The sequence below is a fragment of the Phascolarctos cinereus genome, unplaced genomic scaffold (assembly GCF_003287225.1).
Source record: "Phascolarctos cinereus isolate Bilbo 61053 unplaced genomic scaffold, phaCin_HiC Scaffold_4;HRSCAF=312, whole genome shotgun sequence".
Lineage (NCBI taxonomy): Eukaryota > Metazoa > Chordata > Mammalia > Diprotodontia > Phascolarctidae > Phascolarctos > Phascolarctos cinereus.
In genome coordinates, this window is record NW_027555847.1 from 160,563,195 (window position 1) to 160,580,685 (window position 17,491).

Genomic DNA, 17,491 nt, shown 5'->3' on the forward strand with positions numbered 1-17,491 from the left:
CTTTTCAACCAGTACATGTAAAGCCTTTGCTGTTGTGCCTACGACTAGGCTAAGGATATAGGGGAAAGAGATGTTACTAACCTCTGCTCTTAGGGAACACCCAGTCTCTGTCCTGTTAAGGGCTTTAGGCACAATGTTATATATTGGAAGTGAAAGTGCAGGACAGACTGTTGTTTGGTGGAGAAAGAGGGTGGGATACCCTTCCTGGGTAAAAAGCAGCCATCCTGGGAACAAAGGGCAATAGTCATTCTTCCCAATTAACTCAGGACCCTCCATATTGGGGTTTCTTGGTTAGTGAAGGACAATTTGTTCCCAGTGTCATCCCACAGGCTGATAAGCCCATAATTGGTTGGTTATTGTCCTTCATTCTTGAAGAGGACCAAAATGTTGATCATGTTTTCCTAAGGGGGAAGTTGGCCTTGGGAACAGGAACAGTCAGTACCCCACCACATACCAGCTATAGGAAAGGCTTCCCTGAGACTAGCCCATCTGAAAGTAATGTTGCAACCTTGGTCAAATACCTAAGGGTTACGAAGGCACGCTAAGACTTTTCCTGTAAATCCTGGCAGTTGGATCTCAGATTATATGTATGAGAATTTACATGTATATACATACATCCTTGTCTGGGCCCTGAGCTACCTCATATCTTGAGGGAATTCCCACAATTAACATAAGCAGACCCATTTTCCCACCTCAGTGATAGATTGCCCAGAACTGGCCAGTCAAGGTCAAAGGATCATAGATTTAAACCTCAGAGACACCTTAGAGGTTATCTAGTCTCATCCCTTTATTTTACAGATAAGAGAATTGAGGCCCAGAGGGGTCTGTCAAGAGTTTTGCCCAAGGTTCCCAGAACTTGGATTGAAACTCAGGTCTTCTGACTCCATTTCAATGCCCACTGTATCATGCTGGCCTTAGAGGTCAGAAATCTATTTGCATGTGACATTGAAAAGTCAGTCCTTCCGCCATCGGTAAAACACAGATCTCGAGCTCTGTATGACAACAAGGCTAGGTTTGTTGAGCCCCTCAGTGGACACAGCTGTTCAGGTGCACATTGTTCAATTACTGACAATGTTGTGAGGTACAACAAGAAGAAGAAAAGGGGGCAGGGAAGCCGATAATTTTGGATACCCCAGGACATTCCCAAAGTCCTCTAAGACCTTGAATGAGTAATTTTACTTAGATGTTAAAGCAGCTTTTCAAGATGAAAAAGGAAAGGATCTTGATTCTTGCTGCCTACTTAGGACTTGAGCTAAGTTAGATGGCAGTCATCCTTCAGAAGATAAACACTCTGTCTCTCGGGACATCTGGGGAACCACCACCCAGGTGACAAGGCTTAACCTGAGGTCACCCAAGAGCAGAAGCTCTTGGACCTGCTACAGAGCTAGCAGGATCCCCAGGGGGACCACGTCTCTCAGTCAACAAGCATTTACTAAGCCCCTACTATGCGCCAGGCACTGTGCTAAGCACTGAGGATACAAAGAAAGTCAAAAGATAGTCCTTGCCCTCAAAGAGCTTACACTCTAATGGTCTCAAAGCATGCAAAAACATCTGTAGGCCTTGATGTCCCTTAGAATCTCCTGCCCTTCTATCAAAAACAGACATAATTCTGCATAGGTTAAGACTGCGGTGGGCCAGGGGAAACCAGGAGAGGCAGGCAGGGAGATGGAATGAGTGATCTGTACATTAAAGACCAGCTGAAAACAGACTTCCCGCGTTAGCAATAGCCTGCTTGGTGAGAAAGTACAGTCAGAGTGCTTAATTAGGACTTGAGCAGACTGATGACGAAACACACCTCTTGTCTCTCAGCAGAGAGCTACAGAATGAGACAAGTGTTTTCAGACACAGCCAATGTGTTTGGTTGTTTTGCTTGAATGTTCTTATTTATTACAAGTAAAGGTTCTATTAGTAGCAGGAGGGGTCACAGAAAATAAATAGTGATTATTTTTTAAAGAATATAAATAGGGGCAGCTAGGTGGTGCAGTGGATAGAGCACAGGCCCTGAAGTCAGGAGATCCTGAGTTCAAATCTGGTCTCAGAGCAAACACTTGACACTTACTAGCTGTGTGACCCTGGGCAAGTCACTTAACCCCAATTGCCTAAAAATAAAAAAAAATTTAAAAAAGAATATAAACAAAGCTTTTAAAAAGGAAAAAAAAATAGAAGTACAGTCAGATGACTAGGATGGATGTCAGGGTAAAGGCTTGATCTTTTTTCTTATTCATGGAGAAAAGTAATGTATCCTCAGTATGGAGAGTAAGTATGATTCTCAGTGGCACTGAGTAGAAAGTGGAAGAAAGGAAAGAAGGAAAGAAGGAACAAGTAAGGAAGGAGGGAAGGAGAGAGAGAAAAAGAGAGAAAGGGGGCAGCTAGGTGGTGCAGTGGATAGAGTACCAGCTTTGGATTCAGGAGGACCTGAGTTCAAATCTGGCCTCAGACACATAACACTTACTAGCTGTGTGCAAGTCACTTAATCCCCATTGCCCAACCAAAAAACAAAAACGAAACAAAAAAATGAAAAAGAGAGAAAGGAAGGAAAAGGAAGGGTAAGGGAGGGAGGGAGGGAGAAAGGAAAGAAGGAAGAGAAGGAGGGAAGAAAAAGCATTTATGAAGCACTTACGATGTGCAAAGCACTGGAGATACAAAGAGGAAAGCAAGACAGCCCTGTCTCTCACAAACTCACACTGTTACAGAGGGAGACAACACATACAGGGGGTTTTGGCAGCCAATCATGTGGAAAAGCCTTATGGTCTTTAGGGTGTAGTGGCAAAGCAGAAAGTAACACATCTTCTTTCATATCATTTCCATCAATAAAACCTTATCCATTTCCAATATTGAGCAATTTGTCCCAAGGGAACAGTCAAAGTTGCTGCTTGGCCCTATGGAGGAAGGGGAGGCAGAGTAAGGTGGAAACATCAGAGACAGAGACAGATTTAGATGTGGAGAAAGTCTGATATTCAGGAGGCAATGTGGGGGACAGAAGTATTCACACTGCCTTAGCAGTTATGTTGAAGGAGTCCTAGAACAAAGATCACAAATGATATAATTCAAAGGGTCCTTAGATACCAAACCCTCTTACCAAGAAGCATCTGGATTTCATTGTCTCCTAAATTAAGCCATTGTCCATAGCACTCCTACAAAATGACCTGAGTTATGGGGATCGAGAAAGGAAGACCTCCATTTGGAGGGTGACAGTCTACCAAAAGCCTGTTTGTCAGTTCTGGCCCAGCACTGCCTTACCCTGGATTTTCCCCCCATCCACAGTGCAGTCAAAATGGCAAAGTGTGCACCTATTGGAACTTCACCAGTGCTGCCCAGGCAATGAAAGAATGGTATGTCCTACAGTCCACCAGCATCCTCTCTCAGGTTCCCCTGGAAGAGAGGATTCAGATGGGCTACTCAGCAAACCAGATGATCCTGGCCTGCCTATTTGGGGCAGAACCCTGCAATCACAGGTATGGACACTTCTCTTTTTCCTGTCTTCTCCTTCTCCTCCTTCTCCTCCTTCTCCTTCTCCTCCTTCTCCTTCTCCTTCTTTTTCCTCTTCCTCTTCCTCTTCCTCCTCTTCTTCCTCCTCCTCTTCCTCCTCTTCCTCTTCCTCTTCTTCTCCTCCTCCTCTTCCTCTTTCTCTTTCTCCTCCTTCGCATCCTCCTCCTCTTTCTCTTCCTGCTTCTCCTCCTCCCCCTCCTTCTCCTCCTTCTTCTCCCCCTCCTCCTCCTCTTCCTCTGTACAGAATGATCCCTAGCACTGTTGCCAAATCTCAATCATAGGTTCCTAGACTAGAAATGGACTTCAAAATTCACCTAGACCATGTCCAACACAAAGGTATATAGTCCAAGCACTATTATACCCACTTTACAATTAAGGGAACTGAGACCAAAACAAGCTAAGTGACTTGCCCATAGTCATACTACAGTAAATGTCAGGGCTAGGATTTCAACCAGGTGAGCAAAGTCTCTCCTGGCTCCAAACCTAATGGCACTCTTTCTGCTACACAAATGCTTACAATGTGCAAGGCTTTAGTGATAGGAAGATGAAATATGGTGCTGTCTCTGCCATCAAGAAGCCAACTTCCACCAGGGGGAAATACATGTACCCAAATATTAGTCATGCTATAAGAGGGGCAAAAGAGAGAGCTAGACAATGTGCTTAAGGAAAATTCAAGGAGGTAGAGATCACCTTCTCCCAGTGTTATCAAAGATGCCTAAATATCCCTAGTTCCTTCAACTGATGCTTCTATGGCTTGATTTCAAATCCCATCACCATCACACTAGTCCAATTATCACATTTTTACATATGAGGAAACCGAGGCCTAGAAAGGCCCACCTTGAATGGTAGAACTAGGATTTGAACCTGGGTCCTCTGATTCCATATCCAACATTCTTTCCACTATTCCACACTACAGGACTCTGGCTAAATCCTGTAACCTACTCAATGTGGTCTGTGCCAGGGCACACCTTAAGTCTTATCTATTAAGTCACAGATAGGTTGTGAGATCTGTTGGTGGAGGGAATCCCTCACAGTTCCCTGTGGTGGTAGTAACAGGTGACGAAACCCCAAGATCCTCCTCTGTTGAGGCTTATAAAGCACTTTACATACATTTTCTAATTTGGTCCTCACCTGTAAGGTTAGTACTACAAGTATTATCCCCATTTTACAGAGGAGAAAACTAAGGTTCAAAGAGATTAAATGACTTTTCCATGGTCATCTAGTTAGGAGGTACTAGAGTGAGGACTTGAAACCAGATATGCCTCTCTGGACTACAAGTCCAGTATTCTTTTCACTGTACTAAAATGTGTCCCTGGGGCAGCTAAGTGGCGCAGTGGATAGAGCTCCGGCCTTGGAGTCAGGAGGACCTGAGTTCAAATCCAACCTCAGACACTTACTAGCTGTGTGACCTTGGGCAAATCACTTAACTTCTCTCTGCCCCAGTTTCCTCATATGTATAAAGAGAGATAATAATAGCACCTACCTCACTGGGCTGTTGTGAAGATCAAATGAGATAACATATAAGCATAAAAAGCTTAAAATTTCACCAAGACTCTTGGGACCCCAGAGCTTTAATAGCTTAGAACTGCCCTGAGACTTTTGGGTCACCAGAGCTTTAAGTTTTAATAGCTTAGAACTGCACCGAGACTTTTGGGACCTCAAAGCTTTCATAGCTTTAAGTTTTAATAGCTTAAAATGGCACTAAAACTTCTGGGACACCAAAGCTTTAATAACTTTAAGTTTTAATAGCTTAAAACTGCACTAAGACGTCTGGGACACCAAAGCTTTAATAACTTAAAACTGCACTAAGACTTTTAGGACACCCAGTATGTAAAGTGTTTTGTAAATCTTAACGGGACACATAAATGCTAGCTATCATTATTAAATGTTAGTCATTATTACAATTGTTTGCCTAAATCGATACCTGAAAACCATGGAGTGTTCACATCTACCATTTGGAGTAACTCTATTTTCCTTTCCTTAGCTGTTTTGCAGCTTCTTCTCAAGCGTTTCCCACCTGCTGACTGTCTAGGGCACTTTCAAGGAAGTATGGTGCTGTGGAATGAGGACTGGCTATAGTCATAGGAGCATAGATTTACTGCTGGGAGGGACACTAGAGGACAATAAGTATAACCTCCTCATTTTACCAATGGGGAAACCAAGGCCCAGATAAGGTAAATGACTTTCTCAAGGTCACATGGCTGATAAGGACCTGAAGTGAGATTTGAACCCAGGCCTTCTGGCCTCTGAGTCCAGTGCCCTATTTACTATATCACACTTACTGCCTCTTGAGTCAGATTTAAGTTTCCTACTTATTAATTGTGGGACCTTGGCCACATTATTGAACTTCTCTGGCCCTCAGTTTCCTCATTTGGAGGGTGTTGGACTAGACAGCTTCTGGGGTCTCCTTCCAGCTCTATAATTAGAAGCCTAAGTGTCCACCAGACATAGCAGCCAGAAGACACAGCCCAGAGAGATTCTTTTCCTTATTATTCCCTCCCCTTTTTTTATTTGGCACCTTGAGTTGTTCCATGAAAATGCTTGAAACTGCCTTTGCTCTCAATAAACTATGTTATCCATGAACAAATAGTTTGTATTTGCCCAAAGTGGGGAGCAAAGCAGAGATTGCAGACTGAAACTGGGGTGGTGATATAGGCCCGCCCTGCCTCTCTCTCTCTCCACAATATTGTGTTTCCCGGGCTTCAATGTGGAGTTACAGCATGTCCTTGGGAAAGGAGAACACCCAGCAGGTGTGTCTTCTCCACCAAGGAAGAGCCTGGCTTCAGTTCATTTGGCCAATGCCAGTCCCTCTAGGGTTTCCTGTGTCTGCGCTGGGATTCCGTGTCAATAGCACTCTTAGTTTGCAGGTTGAAGGCCAACCCAGGGCCTGTATTGAGACTGGAGATTGTCTACTCCAAACTGGTGACCCTTTGAGAACTCCCTGATATCATGCCCTCTTTCCAGGTCCTACTTAACTAGCCCCAGTAAATACCTCCTTCCTCTCACCTGGAGTTCATAAGAACCTTCATCATCATTCACATGTCCCCAGTGCTGGGACAAATATAGCCACAAGGAAGAGGGGAAAGTTTGTTTGACCAAGACGGATATCGTATTTCAATTTCCTCTATTTGCCTGGGTTCCCAAAGTCTCCTTTCCCAGCCCCTTTCTCTTGAATCTATTGGCAAACAGTGTTAGTGACATTTCAGCTTTTGCCAAGACCACATTCACACAAGACTGCTACCTTCCTGAAAAGTAACTCAAGGAAGGGAAGCCAAAACTGACACCATCCATGTAGCTCTCAAAGTGATTTCTATAGGTGATCAATGAAGATCGGATTGTTTTTAGAAATCAGTGCAATGACTCAGACTCAAGGAATGGGCTTGACATATAAGGGGCATACCTGAAGCCCTCTGCTCAACACTGGATGTTTTTCTGAGCAGTATTTCCCCCTTCCACTAAACACAGGGCAGGAGGGCTGAGCTTAAACTATAGTTGGATAGGATTCAATTAGATATTAGGATCAACTGCATGAGTATACAGGTTGTGAGGCCATGAAATGCTGTGTGGGAACAGGGGCGAAAAGATTGGAGTTAGGATTGGGATACCTGGGTTCCAATTTTGGCTCTGCCATTCAATAGCTATGTGACCTTGAGTAATTTACTGCCCCTTAATTTCCTCTTTTGTCAAAGAGATTTGGAGTAGGTGGTCACGTTTCCTTCCAGTTCTATGATTGTTACGAAAAGAGGTCATAGACAATCTTCATTCCTGAGAAACAGGTAACAAAATGTGTTCCCCCTCCTCAATAAAAAAGCGGAGCCCCACAGGGTCAGAATGTTGAATACGTTGTCTGACGCAGTCACCTCTTAGTTTTTTTTGCATAAGTGTCATTCTTTGTTGCAAGGGTAGAGTTCAAGCAATTCTCTGCCTGAGTTAGGGCTGGGATGGGAGGCACCCCAAAATGACTCTGATGCAAAAAGAGAAGGCATCCAAAAATCTTATTTAAAAACAAACCCAAAGGAGAGGAAAGGGAGTAGGGAAGTTGTATGATCTCTTCTGGGGACTTTAAAGAAATCTATCTGAGTTAATGGGGCAGCTAAGTGGCACAGTGGATAGAGCACTGGGCTTGCCATCAGGAAGATTCATCTTCCTGAGTTCAAATCTGGCCTCAGACATTTAACTAGCTGTGTTACCCTGGGCAAGTCACTTAACCCTTATTCCCCCCAGTTCCTGATCTGTCAGATGAGCTGGAAAAGGAAATGGCAAACCCCAAAAGGGGTCATGAAGAGTCAGACACAACTGAACAACGACAACAAAATCTGAGTTAATGCATTAGAAGTGAATACGCTAAAGTCCTCTAATCCATTCCCTTGGCATGTGACTTTAGATTTTGCAATAAAGAGGAGTTCTGGGTTCATTTCTGAATCAGGTGGGGTGGTCCAGGATTGAAAAGTAACCAAACTTAGCAGATGCCAGCAATGAGGCTGGGGCTGATACCAAGACCTATCCTGGGTATTTCTGTATCTGTGGCACAGCCACTATCACTAATGAGCACTTCTTTTAGGAACTTCACTGCAATATTTCATCCTGACTATGGCAACTGCTATGTCTTCAACTGGGGCATGAATGAAAAAGCCCTACTCTCCTCCAACCCTGGAACCGAGTTCGGTAAGTTGTAGAAATAGGCAAGGGCTGTCCAAGGGACAGTCACGTGCCAGAATCTTGGCTTTTCAAATCCGATATAATCCAACAAGCATTTATTAAGTGACTGCTTTGTGCTAGGCATTATGCAGATGCTAGAGACAGAAAGACAAAACAAAAACATTCCCTGCCCCAGAGGAAAAAAATAGGGTATTTCTTCTTATCGAATTCCTAGCTTCCTTCAAGGCACAGCTTCTGGTATCACCTATATAAGACCCTTCCCATCCTTAGCCTATCTCATATTGTTGGCATTCTCCCAGTGTTGAAATTCTTCTGTATCAATTTTTTAAATATTTTCTTTGTATTTACTTGTGTAAATGTTAGATCTCCTGCTCTCTGAGAGCAGGGGACCACTTAGCTTTTGTCCCATACTAGCAGCCAATCACAGTGCCTAGTACATAGTAGGTTTTTAATAAACGTTGAATTGAATTGAACTGTGCTTCCATCATGTAGGGTAGAAACCTCAAAATCCCTTCTAACACTTAGGAAAACACTAAGAAATTAGGCAACCAAGAATCAGAATCTCCTTTTCAAAAATCTGATTTTTCTTGCTGTTGAAAGTTCCTTTAAAAATCATCTAAGTAGGAGTTTGGCTTAAGGTATCAGATGGGGATCAAGAGGGGATCTTTTAACTCTATCTCAAAGATCAGCAATTATAGTGTGTGAGAGAGAGATATACCAACTAACCCCAGGGAGACAAGAGGACCAAGCGGCAGGAAAATGGAGGATATCTGGGTAGAAAGAGATTACCCAGGTGTGGTCAAGCAGCAAGCATTTATTAAGTTCCTGCTGTATGTCAGGGACTGTGCTAGGTGCACAAGAGGGAATCAAAAAACAAAAAGTGAAACCACTCTGGCTTTTAAGCAGGAATATCTGTCCATTTCCTAGAAGAAGCACTATAGTATAGTGGTAGCATATTAGACCAGAAGTCAGGAAGAACTGAGTTCAAATAGTCCCTCAGACATTTTACCAGCTGTGTGACCTTTAGACAGCTCACTTAACCTCTCACCATCCTGTAAAATAAGGCTAATAATAGCAGCTGACTCAGAGTTTTTGTGAGGAACAAATGAAAAAAAAGAAGGACGTGATGTTCCTTGTAAACCTTAAAGTGCTATATAATTTGTTATCTATTATTATCATTATTCCAAGGCTAGGGATCCACCCAAGTGGTGGATCCTAGCATCTTTGAAAGGATACCAATGTGGGGCAAATTGAAGAAGTCAAGTCGGGGCCCTGGGGATCCAAGAAGCCTGGCAATAGAGATTGTCAAGGTGGAATAAATAGATGTGACATTGAGCAATCTTCTTAGAAACCACCTCTAAAACCAGGCCAGATTGGAACAGGGACTGAAACCCAGGTCCCCAGGTAGTGTGTGTCTCACTTAGAGGAATCCTTCTGTCCCTCAAAGATTTGTGTATTAGGGATGTTTGCTATTTAAAGCAATTTTGCGGTGTGATGAAAGATTAGTCAAGGGAACTGAGTTTGGGTCCCTGTTCTGTCATTGGGATACTGCTATATTGTGGACAAGTTCTTTCATCTGTCTGGACCTTGGTTTCCACCTCTGTAAAATGGGAGTATTGAATACGATGATTCTCAACATTTCTTCCAGCTCTAAAGTTACATAATTCTGTAATTCCTTTTGTAAAGAGAAGCATGACCTGCTAAATTTATATGTGTTCAATCTGGATTTTCTGCAAGGGGGACCTAGCTGATCATGGCTCCTTGACTGGGCCTTTCTGGTCTGCCGAAATAAGATATGGGCCTCCCTTTGCTTTTTTGTTTTGTTTTGGTTTTTTGTTTGTCTGTTTGTTTGTTTTTGCTTTTAGGCAATTGGGGTTAAGTGACTTGCCCAGGGTCACACAGCTAGTAAGTGTCAAGTGTTTGGTCTGAGGCCAAATTTGAACTCAGGTCCTCCTGACCTCAGGGCCCTATCCATTGCACCACCTAGCTGCCCCAACAGGCTTTCAATTACATGTGTTTATTATTTTCATTAGTTGTTGTTGTCAGTCATGTCAGACTCCCCATAACCCCATTTTTTTGTTTTGTTTTTTTGGGCTAGGCAGTGGGGTTAAGTGACTTTCCCAGGGTCATACAGCTAGTAAGTGCCAAGTGTCTGAGGCAGGATTTAAACTCTGGTCCTCCTGACTCCAGGTGGGCCTCCCTTTGCAGAGTAGGTAAAGGAAAGGGGAAGAAAGGAAGGAGGGAGGGTAAGCAATTCTTCATAACCATGGACTCAATTGTGAGCTGCCCCTGCTACTGAAATGTTCTTCCGGGACCAACTTCAAACCTGAGTCCCCAGCCTTCATAATTTCCTCCTGCAGGCCTGAAATTAATCTTGGACATTGACCAGAAGGATTATGTCCACTACCTCACCTCCACAGCTGGGGTAAGACTGATGCTCCATGAGCAAAAGTCCTACCCTTTCCTCAAAGATACGGGTATCTACGCCATGCCTGGAACGGAGACCTCCATTGGCGTGCTGGTGGTATGTATACATTACCCCATTAGCCTTCTGTGAGAAGCGTTGAACTCTTGGGCGCACAGCCAAGGCCATGCCTGCTGAAACCGGAGAGGTGTTTGTAGAATGGGAGTGTTAAATGGCCTCCTGATCACAGTCAGCACTGTTTGCAGAAGGGCAGTTTGTGCATGGGTCTTCTCTAGAACCCTTTCCCCTGTTTTCCCTCTCCCCAGAGCTTCACTATTTTATGGAGTCTTAGGAGGGGCCCCACTCCAACATAGCCCCAACCCCCATCTGGCACTTGTCTGCCTGCAGCACTGGCCTCTCATCACCCACAGAGAAAACCTGACATCAGTCAGTACATATATTTAGTGCAATCCTTGTACCTGACATGGAACCATTTCTGGTTTGGGCTAACTTGGCTTTCCAAATGACAGAGGCTCCCAAAGGCTTCCCTCCCTAGCTTTGAAGTATGTTGTGAACCTTGTTCCCCTTCTCTGCCCTAAGGCTACTCTTCTCTGTTAGGATGTGAGCACCATGAGGGCAAGGAATGTGTTTTTGCCTTTCTTTGTATCCCCAGAGCTCACCACAGTGCCTGGCAAGATGTTGTTTGTCCTTTATTTGTGAAGAGGACTGATGACATCACAGGCAATGTCTTGACTTGTAAGTGAACTGGACTTAAGTGAGGCAGAGTCACACAAAATCATCAGCCTCACTGTCTCTTCCTGAGTCACTGAAGTCCAGTGGCAGGACAAAAGTCAAAGAGACTGGCAATGTCTTGGGATACAGTGGATGACCTTGGTATCTTCAATGCCTGACCAAGCTCCAAGCATTCCACAGTGCCTGCTTCAGCCCCGTTTGTGGCCATTGGAACTAATTGTTCTCATCTGCCCATTCCACCCAGAAAAATCTTCACATGATTAAGGTAGACATGCCCCTAACTCACCAATGGGTTTGAGGCCTATTGGTTACCTTCAACCTGATTTAGCCTGTCTGCAGAGATGGTTTACCAAGGTGTGACCACTGCACATGCTAACGGTTTCTTGGAGCTACAGGTGAGGGTTGGGAGGAGGCGGACACCAAAGGTGAATGAGCAGCCCTGAGAAGGGCTCGGCAGGCCCTCCCACCAGAGGCGCTAGTCCTCCCTGAACACCCCATACTTTTTGGCATGTAGTAAGTGCTTAATAGATGCTCACTAATCTAGGATGATTCTCAGACAAAAAAAAAAAAGATGCTCATTGACTGACTCCTTGTTTAACAATATCCCCTTAATGGGGAGCCATGGAAGGTTCCTAGTGGAAGTACATAATGTGGTCAGAAAGTATATTGGAAAAATAAGTTAATTTGACAATATGTGAGGGATGAATCAGAGGAGGGATTTTTCACCTTTTTTTGTGACATGGGCCTTTTTGGTAGTCCAGTGAAGCCTATGGACCTCATCTCAGAATAATGTTTTTAAATGCATAAAATGTAGGCATTTAAACTTATGCGTTTTATACAAAAAAACCCTAATTATATTGAAATAGTTATCAAAATATAGTTACTCCTGCGTGTGTGTGTGTGTGTGTGTGTGTGTGTGTGTGTGTGTGTGTGAGAGAGAGAGAGAGAGAGAGAGAGAGAGAGAGAGAGAGAGAGAGAGAGAAAGGGAGAGACTGAAGGCAGGAGATAAATAGCTCAAACACTGGCTCTTTCATTACCTAGCTGTATGACCTTGGGCAAGTCACTTCCCCTCTATGAGCAGCCAGTTTCCCCATCTGTAAAATGGGGTGTTGGACTAAGTGATTTTTTAAAATACTTCCCAGACTCCGGTTCTGTGGCCTCTGGGGCAATAACAAACAGCCCCAGAAAGGGGAAGCTTAATCTTTGTTCTTGGAGTGTTGGTGGCGTTGTGGGGGCGGGAGGCTAAGAATGGCCTAACTTTTTTAACTTTCTGACTTTTATGGATATGCTGGTAAACTTGGAATGACTGTCTAAAAGGTTCTTAAAGTGACTTGAATAGCCAGGAATTCCCTAAAGTTGTAAGTTCCTTTGTTCATTAATTCACACTCATTTATTAAGTGCTTATTGTATACCAGCCAGTGTGTTGGGTGCTGGAGATACAAAAACAAAATCATATATCCCCAAGGAGCTTACATTCTTCTTTTTTATATTATTATTTTTTATTGATTAATTTGTTTTTAGTTTTCAGCAATCACTTCCATAAGCTTTTGAATTTTAGATTTTCTCTCCCTCCCTTCTCACCTCCCTCTCCAAGACAGCGTGCAATCTGATATAGGCTTTGCATATACATTCCTATTAAATATTTTCACGTTAGTGATGTTGTAAAGAAGAATTAGAACCTCCAATAGGAGGAACCACAAGAAAGAAAAACAAAACAAAATAGAAGGGAAAAAAAGAGCAAATAGTATGCTTCAATCTACATTCAAACTCTGTAGTTCTTTCTCTGGATGTGGGTGGCATTTTCCATCATGAGACTCTTGGAGATGTCTTAGATCCTTGCATTGCTGAGAAGAGCTAAGTCTATCAAAGTTATTCATCCAATGTGGCTGTTACTGTGTACAATGTTCTCCTGGTTCTGCTCACTTCACTCAGCATCAGTCCATACAAGTCTTTCCAGGTTTTTCTGAAGCCCGCTTGGAGCTTACATTCTTCTAAAACTGTGCTGTATTTGGGTTTCAGGATAAACTAGAGCGGATGGGTGAGCCCTATAGCCATTGCACCATCAATGGATCCGATGTTCAGATCCCCAACCTCTACAGTGAGTTTAACACATCCTACTCAATACAGGTAAGGTATTATAGATAATAAAAGATCTACTCACTTTGGAACATAGTATACTGTCATTATGGCACAAAGAACAGTTATTAGTGATGAGGTATCTAAGTAAAATGAAATACTTATTGTATTTAATTATTAACTAGTATTTACTGATAAGTATATCAATTTGAAGATAGAACTATGGGTTATATAGGCCAATTAATGAGCAGGGAAGAGAAAATGTTGGCCCTGATTGTTACGGTATGGTGTCACTGTGGCTGAAATGTTACTGGCCTTTAACATTCCTCTAGACTCTCCAAAAATCCGCCTTAAATCCTCAACCATCATTATCATGCTTTTAGGGGATATAGTAGAATCCTAGTAAGCTAGATGTGGAAGGAATCTTGGGAAAACAGTTACGGGCTCATATACCATAAATTCAGATCAAAACAAACCATAGAGACCGTTCAGTCCAACCCTTCTCATTTGATAGATAAGAAAACTGAGGCCTAGATGGGTGGGGTGATTTGCCTAGGGCCACAAAGGGAGCAAGTGGCAGACTCCATCTTCAATCAACTTAAGTTGATTTCAAATCCAACACTCTCCTATGTAGCACTGTCTCTCCATCTACTGTACTCTCTCCCTGAAAATGAATCCCCTCTATAAAATCCCCAAGTAGTCATTCAGCCGTCCCTTGAAGATCTCCAGTGGGGCAGAACTCACTACCTGGGAAGGCAACCCATACCATTTCTAGGTAGCTTTGTCAGGAAGCTTCTTCTGTTGAGCCAAGCTATTTCACCTCCTGCTTCTAAGTTTGCCCCCTGGGACCAAAAAGAGCAAATCCAATCCTTCTTGTATAAGACGACCCTTTAGTCAGTGTGTTGAGAATTTGTTTTCCAGGGTTTTATTTTTCTTTTTCCAGTGATGGAGGGGAGGAACATGTGGAGAAGAATAAATAAATGCTTAATAATCTTCAAAATAAAATTTAATTTAAAAAATTAAGAAGAAAGAGCAATGAATTTAGAATCAGAGATCTGGGTTTAAATTTTATCTTTGCCACTTACTGTCTGTGTGACCTCAGGAGTGGTTTTGTTTTGGTTTATGGTCTAGACCTATAATGTAGGGAACTCCCTGGTAAGGAAAATCCCTCTATCAATATAGGTCAGCAACACGTCTGTACCTAAGTAGATTAGGGTACTGAAGGTTAAGTGAGTTGCCCAGGATCACACAACCAGTATGTGTCAGAGATGGGACTTGAACGCAGGTCTTCCCGACTCCAAGGCTAGCTCTTTGTCCACTACACAATGCTGACTCTCTTTTGTTGTTGTTGTTGATGTTTTGTTTGGGGGGTGGGAGAGATTGGAGGCAATGGAGAATAACTGACTTGCCCAGGGTCACACAGCTAGTAAGTGTCTGAGGCCAGATTTGAACTCAGGTCCTCCTGACTCTAAGGACAGTGCTTTTATCCATTGTGCCACTGAAGCATCTCTGAGTTTCAGTTTCTTCATTTTATTAAATGAGAGAATTGGATTAGATTACTTCTCAGGTTCCTCCCAATTCTAAAACTATCTTATTTGTCCTTCTCCACGCAAAGCAGCTCTAATTACTTCCACTAATCTTTGCATGGTTTGCAAGGTTTCCAATGCCCTTGTCATCCTGGTCACCCTTTTTTAGACACACCCAAATTGTCAATGTCCTTCTTAACAGGAGGTACCAAGAACTGAACACAGTACTCCTTGTGGAAGGTAGCCTAGAGCTGAGTGTAGGGGAACTATCATCTCCTTCATTCTGAGCACTGGGTTTCTCCCAAATGCAGTCTAAGATTGTATGAAAATTTCAGCCTGATAGAGGGATAGCATCTTAACAGTGAGAACTTTCCAGGGAAATGAACTGCATTTCAAGGAAGTGAGTTCTGTCTCACTGTAGTCTTCCCCCAAAAGTCTGAATGACCTCATTTGTTAAGGATATAATAAACAAGATGCTTGATTTGGGTGTGGGTTGGACTAGGTGACTTCTGAGATTCCTCCCAACTCTAAGTCTGTGATTCTGTACCACCCACCCTTCTGTCATCGGCAGATTTGTAAAGAATGCCATCTGTCTTCATCAAAGTCTTTTAATAAAGTTGTTCAACAGAACAGAACCAAGAGTAGAACCTAATGGTACCCCTTTAAAAAGTCCCCCCAGGCAGACATAAACTTTATTTATTACTACTCTCTTGGATCTGTCATTTAACTAGTTTCAAATCATGTAATGTAGTCCACACAGCTCCATCTTATCTTCAAAGGGTATCACAAGAAACTTTGTAAAAATTCCTTGTTGAAATCCAGGCGTACTGTGTACATAGCATTTCCCAGATCCACCAGTCCAGTAATCCTGTCCAAAAAGGATGTTTGGTTGGTCAAGTATGACTTGTTCTTATTGGACCCATACTGTCTCAAAGTGTGTGTCACCACTTCCCTAAGTATGCACAAACCATCACTTTAATAATCTATTCTAAATTTTACTAGGAATAGTGTCGAACCCAATGGCCTATACTCTTTTTTTCCCCAAAATTTATGTTTTTTTGTCTATTAAAAATTACATTTTATTTTTTCCAATTAGCAAAAAATTTGCCTTCTCACCCCAAGCCCCAAGCTTTCCTTCCTCTCTAATTGAAGACTAAAGAAAAACAAAACCCATTACAAATATGTATGATCAATCAAAATTAATTTCCACATTAACTGTGTCCAAAAAAAATTTATCTCATTCTGCACTGGGTCCCTCACCTCTCTATCAGGAGGTAGGTAGTATATTTCGTTATTAGTTCTCTGGAATCATGGTTGGTCATTACATTAACAGTTCCTGATTCCTTCAAAGTTGTTTGCCCTTACCATATTGTTGTCATGGTATAAATTGTTTTCCTCATTCTGTTTACTTTGTTCTGCATCAGTTCACATAAGTCTTCCCATGTTTCTCTGAAACCATCCCCTTAATAATTTCTTTGTTGTGGTTGAGTCATTTCAGTTGTGTCCGACTCTCTGTGACCCCGTTTGGGGTTTTCTTGACAAAGATACTGGAGCGATTTGCCATTTTTCCTTCTCCAGCTCATTTTATAGATGAGAAACTGAGGCAAACAGGGTTATGTGACTTGCCCAGGGTCACACAGCTAGTAAATGTCTGTGGCCAGATTCGAACTCAGGTCCTCCTGACTCTAGGGCTGGCACTCTATCCACTGAACCACTTAGCTGCCCCTGATCATTTCTCACAACATAATAATATTCCATAACATTTATATACCATAACTTGTTCCTCTCTTCCCCAATTTATGGGTACCCCCTCAGATTCTCATTCTTTGGGACCTCAAAAGAGCTGCAAATATTTTTGTACGTGTATTTGTTTATTCTTCCTTCCTTTAATTAGTTCAGATGAGAGTGAGGTTGAAGTGTCACTTGCTCTCCCCACCCTTTCTTCTTCGTTTGTATAGATGTCTACTTGAGCACCCTGCTTATGTGAGATAATTTTCCCTAACCTTCCATTCCCTTCCCCCTGCCCCCACCCCACCCAGTGTATTTCTCTTCCCCTTTCTTTCCAGTCTTCTTTTAAGACCATGAAGACATAACAGAACCATTCCCAGGATTTGTCTAATTAGATTCTTTCTATGATCCTGATGGTGATTAGATTCAGAGGGTATATGTATCTATCTATCTGTATATATCTGCAGATATATACAAATATGTAGATATATAGCTATAGATATCACTTCCTCATATTTGAATTAAGCCATTTATTCTGTTTACAAGAGAACTTTAGCATACTCTGCATTATTTTATGTTACGTGATAACCTACTGTTTTTCCTAACCTATACAAGTAATATACCAAGCTTTATAGATCATTTTGCATTGTGCATTTTATTGTTTTTCTAAAACTTTTCTAAATGAGCATTTAGGGAAACCAATCATTTTCCCATTGCATTTTCTTTTGTGTGAACATATCTACTAGGATCTATATAAGCATACCCAAATACGAGATTCTTTAATAAGTCACTACCAAATAAATTGCCTGCTTAGTGAATTAGCCTGTATGCTCTTTGCAAAACATCCATGTTTGTA

General features: G+C 42.4%; 1 protein-coding gene across 1 annotated transcript in view; it reads left to right on the top strand.

The window, feature by feature from the left end:
• Window positions 1–17,491, top strand: part of SCNN1B (sodium channel epithelial 1 subunit beta) — an 87,887-nt gene that overhangs the window by 55,788 nt on the left and 14,608 nt on the right. The window contains exons 4-7 of the mRNA XM_020978639.2: window positions 3,265–3,455; window positions 8,051–8,154; window positions 10,509–10,672; window positions 13,325–13,432. Coding sequence (XP_020834298.1) covers window positions 3,265–3,455; window positions 8,051–8,154; window positions 10,509–10,672; window positions 13,325–13,432 — 567 coding nt within the window. The remainder of the gene's footprint in view (window positions 1–3,264; window positions 3,456–8,050; window positions 8,155–10,508; window positions 10,673–13,324; window positions 13,433–17,491) is intronic.